Source organism: Piliocolobus tephrosceles, chromosome 18 (assembly GCF_002776525.5).
Source record: "Piliocolobus tephrosceles isolate RC106 chromosome 18, ASM277652v3, whole genome shotgun sequence".
Taxonomy (NCBI): domain Eukaryota; kingdom Metazoa; phylum Chordata; class Mammalia; order Primates; family Cercopithecidae; genus Piliocolobus; species Piliocolobus tephrosceles.
The window spans coordinates 72,309,713-72,316,896 of NC_045451.1; the positions used below are offsets into that span (position 1 = coordinate 72,309,713).

Consider the following 7,184-nt stretch of genomic DNA (forward strand, 5'->3'; position numbering starts at 1 on the left):
TCTCTGCTTTCTCAGTGCCACGGCTTGTGGGATGAAGATGACATGACGGAAAGTGGCACGGACAAGGAGGAATCAGATGATGAGCTCTCGCTCGGTCATGGCAGGAGGGACTCCTCGGATTCTCTCAAGTCCATCAACCTGGCCGCGTCCGTGGAGTCAGTGCATGTGACCTTCCCGGAGCAGCAGACGGCTGTCCGGAGGAAGCGCTCCAGCAGCCACTCCGAGCCATCCCAGAGATCCAGCTTTTCTTCAAGCAGATCCCAGACAGGTATCTGTCTACACAATACATCTAGGCTGCAGTTAGCCCCCGGGTGGCCTTGTTTTTCTCATGCGTGTGGGTCTGGGGCAAGGGAGTGTATTGGGTGCTATCAAGAGACAGACATCGTTATGTGAAACAGAAAAGGGCTTTGAAATCAGAGAAACCAGAGTTCAAATCCCGCCTCAGCTGTGTCACCCCATTACCCAAAACACCTTACTGTATCTCAGGACAAGGGTTTCAGATAATTGTGAAAAATGGCCGGCACACTGCCTTGTACCTATTAAACACCAGGCTCATGATAATTTTTGTTACATGCGAAAAATTCGCAGGGCGTGTCCAGAGTGCTGTTAATCGTAATGTATTTTTTAAACATATGTAGATGTAATTGATGAGAACTTTTAGCCAAACTATGGTTATTTCCTAGTCTAATAATTAATTTTTATTTCCTAAACAACGAGTATGATAGGAAAACAGACATGGGGCATCCTGTCTGGAACACCTGCATCCTAGTGCCCCAGTTACCACAATAAAAACTATCCTTTCAGTGTATTTCCTTCTGAAACAAAGATTGCGTAACAGTCCAGGAAAGAGCCCCCATGGGGTGTGAAACCCCCCAGGCCTACAGTGGGAGCAGAGTTGAGAGGACAGATCCCAAAGGGCTCAGTAATCGTTCACAAATGCATCCGTGAATACTCATCCTCCCAAACAGTCTCGAGCCATCCCCCCACCGTGTGGGCTCTGAGGGCTGCTTCTGGAATATTTAGGCGAACAGACCCCAGGCTTCACCATCCATCTTGTGATCTCTTTTTATTTCTAGGCAGCACAAGCACCCGAAACAGCAGTCAAAAAGGAAGCAGCGTTCTGAGTATTAAGCAAAAAAGCAAACGGGAACTTTATATGGAAAAGCTTCAAGAACATTTAATCAAAGCAAAGGCCTTTACCATAAAGAAGTGAGTCCATGAGAACATTTGGCATGTGAGCTTTATTTTTTTTTTTTTTTTTGAGACAGAGTCTCGCTCTGTCACCCAGGCTGGAGTGCAGTGGCCGGATCTCAGCTCACTGCAAGCTCCGCTTCCCGGGTTTACGCCATTCTCCTGCCTCAGCCTCCTGAGTAGCTGGGACTACAGGCGCCCGCCACCTCGCCCGGCTAATTTTTCGTATTTTTTAGTAGAGACGGGGTTCCACCGTGTTAGCCAGGATGGTCTCGATCTGCTGACCTCGTGATCCGCCCGTCTCGGCCTCCCAAAGTGCTGGGATTACAGGCTTGAGCCACCGCGCCCGGCCTTGAGCTTTATTTTACAGTTTTAGGCTTTATTATTTCCTATAAACCAGGGGCAAAGAGCAGAGAAGTAACTTCTCATGTCACAAGTGTTACCTGTGTAAGGCAGAATGAAATTACCCCTTTTTGTCTTGTTTTTAAAAATCATTTTTCCGTAGGCGTGATTCATTTTATATCCATTGTATGTATGCACATGCTTTTTCTATTCAAACAGAGAAAATGGGTCATTTCAAGGGCTCATGGATTGTACTCTTAGGCATTATCATGGGGAAGTCCAGCCAGACTGAGAGGACTACAGTGTCAATGCTGGAAGGGCCTTAGAGCTGCACTTTTACCCTGAGAAGGGGACAGAAGTGCATGGTGGGGAAATGCTTTGTCCGTGGTCACACACCTGTTCTCCAGCAAACTACACAGGTCCCTCCACCTGCTGGGGATGGAAGTGGTGCATGGGACTGGGACTGCCAGCTGGGAGTGGAGCCCTGAACAGAGGCTCTGAGAGCAGGAGAGCCAGTGGCACCCGAACGTGGCATTGAACTGAAGGCAGGTCCCAGAGCAAAGATAGGGCAAAGGCTAGACAGAGGAGCAAGAGCCAGCAGGACACTGCACTGAGGCACAGAACAAGGCACAGATAAGAGGCCAGGGCAGTATGTGGGAGCCATGATGGACACAGGCCCTAAAACAGGAGGAGCAGGGACATCGCACATTCAGACGCACACGGACCAAGCACTCCAAGTGTGAGCGCCCTCATGCATTCCCTCCTTTACTTCCCACCTTGGCCCTAGGCATCAGGTCTTCTTACCACTCCAGTTTTACGGATGAGAAAACTAAACACAGAGGTTGCATAGCATGCTCATGGTTCCTGCAGGTAGTGAGCCATTGAATCAGGCTACAGACCCAACACCTCGTTCCCAGGGCATCATACCGTTCTATTATCCTTCAAGCAAGAGGAGAGGGTTGTGGTGCCATCAGCAGAGAGGGCCGCAGTACCTATCTTGGCAGTAAACGTGTATACGCTCTCCGTTAGAACAGGAGCCGTCCTCAGCGGGACTCTTCTGAGGCAGAGAGAGGAAGGTGGGACCTGACTGGAAAGGGGACTGCGGAGGAATGGCATGATGGCGGTGTCTGGTCATTTCTGCCATCCTGCCCTTCCTGAAACAAGCGGGTTGGGCGTGGGGGTCTCCATTTGGCAGGACGCTGCAGATCTACGTGCCCATCAAACAGTTCTTTTACAACCTCATCCACCCGGACTATAGCGCCGTGACTGACGTGTACGTGCTCATGTTCCTGGCTGACACTGTGGACTTCATCATCATTGTCTTCGGCTTTTGGGCCTTCGGGGTAGGTTGGGGGAGAGGCCACAGCACCCGCCCTGCCCCACGGCGATGGCGCTCCTTCCCGCGAACGGCCTGTCTTGGGCATGCGCTTGTCTCTTCCCCAGAAACACTCAGCAGCTGCAGACATCACATCTTCGCTGTCGGAGGACCAGGTCCCAGGGCCGTTTCTGGTGATGGTCCTCATTCAGTTTGGAACCATGGTGGTGGACCGAGCCCTCTACCTCAGGAAGACTGTACTGGGAAAGGTCATCTTCCAGGTCATCCTTGTGTTCGGAATTCACTTCTGGATGTTCTTCATCTTACCGGGTGTGACGGAGAGGTAAGGTCTTCAGAAGCCGCAGGCCCCAGCCCACCTCCACGCAGCTGTGTTTCCTGAGGTGATACTCACATGCATTGCACAGCAGAGCTGCCGGCCACAGGCAGAGCCTTGGCACAGCGGCACTACGGGTAGGAAAAGCTAAAGGTTTGGGTCAACAGTCAATGCAAACCCAAAGTGTGAACTGATTCCTCAAAACTATTTTCATTAGATTTTATCCACATTTTTAGAAATAAGGTTTCTATAAATAAGCAAGGTGACAGCCTTTATGACCAGAGCAAACCTAGGGTCTTTGTGCTGTGTTTCTCTCTCCACCTTAGCAGAGGTGGAGGTCAAGTGGAGTGTGGTCTTGGGGACATTTTTGAGAGGGGGAGAGGACACGAGACTAAGTCATGCAAGAAATAGATGAACAAATGGAGGCTGCTTAATGGATAGAAGAAGAGGTAGAGGGAGCGGGACGGGGAGCAGATGATAGTCTCCGCATAGGAGACTGGTGGGGTTAACTGCAGCGGGGTTTGAAAGCACCTACCAGAGTCTCAGCTCATGGTAAGAGAAGCAGGCGGACCCATCCTGCTGGACTCTGCTGCTGTTAATACAACTAGTGCTGCTGGTCAGGGCGGCCAGAAGCTGTCAGCAAAGGGCTGGTAAGATCCTTCAAAGTGGCCCCTGTGCTCCGCTCACCTAGAACCCTAAGGAAAGGGTGTTGACCTACAGTTCCCCAGTGAGCCTGGCATCTCCAGGCTCTGCTCCCTCTGAGCCCTCTTCTCCCCAGCCTCCGACCCGAAGTCTACTTCCCCTTACGCTCGAGATCTCTGTTCAGATGACACCTCTCTATAGACTGTCTCCCACCCCACGCCTCCAGCACCAAAACGGTGCTTCTGACTGTTGGTGCTCACGCATGAACACACGAGCCGGTCAGGTCGGCAAAGAAAAACACAGTGGAGTTTTATAAATGGGAAGTGTCTGCTCTGTCAGGTTACGAAAGAAAAGGCTCCGCAGAAGGTGAATGTGGCCCTGTCCATATGATGTAGTAGGAATAGGAATTTTTAATAAGCATATCTGAATTTATGTACACAAGCAAACTACAACTCTTTGTCGCTGGCCTGCGGAGCCACGTACCTAATCCAGTGAAGTTGCCGTCATCTGCTGTGGCTCTGAAAGTCTCCTCTGGAACTGTGCTCCCAGATTACGACATGCTAGCTTTTTTTTTTTTTTTTAATTATTTATTTATTGTTTTAGGGACAAAATTTCACTCTGTCTCCCAGGCTAGAGGGCAGTGACGTGATCATAGCTCATTGCAACTTTGAACTCCTAGGCTCAAGCAATCCTCCCACCTCAGCCTCCAGACTAGCTGGGGATACAGGTGCACGTCGCCACTCCTGACTATTTTTTCTTTTCTTTTCTTTTCTTTTCTTTTTTTTTTTTTTTGAGACAGAGTCTCGCTCTGTCGCCCAGGCTGGAGTGCAGTGGCCAGATCTCAGCTCACTGCAAGCTCCGCCTCCCGGGTTCACGTCATTCTCCTGCCTCAGCCTCCCAAGTAGCTGGGACTACAGGCGCCGCCACCTCGCCCGGCTAGTTTTTTGTATTTTTTAATAGAGACGGGGTTTCACCATGGTAGCCAGGATGATCTCGATCTGCTGACCTCGTGATCCGCCCGTCTCGGCCTCCCAAAGTGCTGGGATTACAGGCTTGAGCCACCGCGCCCGGCCTATTTTTTATTTTCATTTTTTGTAGAGATGAGGTCTCACTCACTATGTTACCCAGGCTGGTCTCAAAGGCCTGGCCTCAAGCAGTCCTCCTGCCTGGGCCTCCCAAAGTGCTGGGATTGCAGGCATGAGCCACCGTGCCCGGTCAGTGATGTACTATTTTAAACATCCTCAAGTATCTCTGAAAAGCCTTCATACTTAACAGTAAATTTGACCTTTTGATCACACCTCCGAGTCATTTGTAGCCAAGTCTTATGAATAACATTATCAAACAGGCAGGCTGATATCATTTGGGAAGTATGAATAGAAAGTAATGAAAAAAATGGATTTTACGTATGTGGCTTATAAATAAACCAGTTCAAGTGTAATTTCTATTAAGAAAATCCAAATTGTTTCTAACAGTAGCCAGAGCCTAATGGCTGCTTTTGTCTGAATGTATAGGTTCTGACCCTTCGATTTCAGTATAAGAATTACTGCTTTACAATAACAAATGGTGACAATGCAGATATTTTTAAAGGAAAGTAGAATTGGGATACTTTTTCCTGAGTCTATAGTAGAAGTAAATAAATAAAGGATTGTTACCCAGCGGATACACAATAGCCCAATAAGTTCTCCATTCCACCCCATATACTGGGAGATTAAATATAGCCCAGGCTGTAATAATAATTCAGATGAAGGCCACTGCTTGTACAAATATTATAATTTTTTTCAGGAGAGTTTTGTGAATATTATTTGTTGGTATTTAAAATAGTATACATAAAATATATTTTTCAGTACAAATATTTAATTATATCTGGCCCTCTTAAATCAGAGAAATAAACCAAATTCAACACCTGAAGTATCTGAATGATGAACTTAAATACTTTTTCTGTTGTTTAACAACATCATGTCGGCTTTCTTCACCAACCCTCACAGAAACTGTTAATTTCGGAGAAGAAAGACATCTTAAAATGCTTTCCAAGCCTATTATCTAATTTTGCAGATTAAGATAGATACGCCCCAGAAAGAAAAGTGATCTCCCCAAAGTCATTCAGCCAGTGAATGGTGATACTAGATCCTAATCCCAGGCCAGCAAAATAAGTAAAAATAAAAGACATCCAGATTGGGTTGGGCACGTTGACTCAAGCCTGTAATCCCAGCATTTGGGAGGCTGGGCCAGGAGGATCACAAGGTCAGGAGTTAGAGACCAAACCAGCTTGGCCAATATGGTAAAACCCCATCTCTACAAAAAAAAAGAAAAAAAAAGCCATATGTGGTGCTGCGCACCTATAGTCCCAGCTACCTAGCTACTCAGGAGGCTGAGGCAGGAGAATCGCTTGAACCCTGGAGGCAGAAGGTGCAGTGAGCTGAGATCGCGCCGCTGCACTCCAGCCTGGGCGACAGAGTGAGACTCAGTCACACACACACACACACACACACACACACACACACACAAAATCCAGATTGGAAAGCGAGAAGTAAAACCATGCAGCAGATATGACAATCTATATAGAAGATCCGGTGGAATCTACAATAAGGCTGTCAGAATTTATAAATGAAGGTTGTGGATACAAAACAAACATACAAAACTCAATTGTACTTTTATATGCAAGCAATAAATGCTCAATAATTTGAATTTTTAAGAATATCATTTACAATACCACTGAAAATACGAAAAACTATCGTATTTACCGATAAATATGATAAAACGTACAAGATTTTTACAATGAAAACATAAAAGGCATGGCTGAGAGAAATTAAAGAAGGCCTAAACAAATCAAGAAGACTTCAGTTCATGCATCAAAATACTTGTGAATTTCTCATGAATTTTGGGAGATGCAATTTCTCCCCAAATTGATCTATAGATTGACTGCACTGCACATCAAAATTCCAGCAAGATTTTTTGGTAGAATTTGGTAAGCTGATAAAAATTCATATGGGATTGCAGAAGATCTCAAAGAACTGAAATAACTTTGGAAAAGAACAGTATTGGAGCACTTATTCTTCCTGACCTCAAGCACTATTATAAAGCTGTAATGATCAAGCAGTGAGGTGTAGCCTCAAGATTCAGGCGAACAGAACAGTGGAACACAACAGAGTCCGGAAGTAGTAGACCCACAGTCCCAATTCAGCTGATGTAGGGAAAGTGCAAAAGCCATCCAGTGAAGATAGAACAGTCTTTTCAACAAATGCAAATGGTGCTGGAACCATTAGGTATCTCCATGGGGATGTGGGCAAGAGACAGAGAAAGAAAGAGAAGGAAAGAAGGAAGGAAGGAAGGAAGGAAGGAAGGAAGGAAGGAAGGAAGGAA

The 7,184-nt window shown here is 46.8% G+C and overlaps 1 protein-coding gene across 2 annotated transcripts in view; it reads left to right on the top strand.

Annotated features, from left to right (window-relative positions):
* PIEZO2 (piezo type mechanosensitive ion channel component 2) overlaps window positions 1-7,184 on the top strand; it is a 460,236-nt gene that overhangs the window by 435,637 nt on the left and 17,415 nt on the right. For both annotated transcript variants that reach the window (XM_023228479.2, XM_026456028.1), the window contains 4 exons: window positions 16-268; window positions 1,077-1,209; window positions 2,729-2,876; window positions 2,977-3,191. In XM_023228479.2, coding sequence (XP_023084247.1) covers window positions 16-268; window positions 1,077-1,209; window positions 2,729-2,876; window positions 2,977-3,191 — 749 coding nt within the window. The remainder of the gene's footprint in view (window positions 1-15; window positions 269-1,076; window positions 1,210-2,728; window positions 2,877-2,976; window positions 3,192-7,184) is intronic.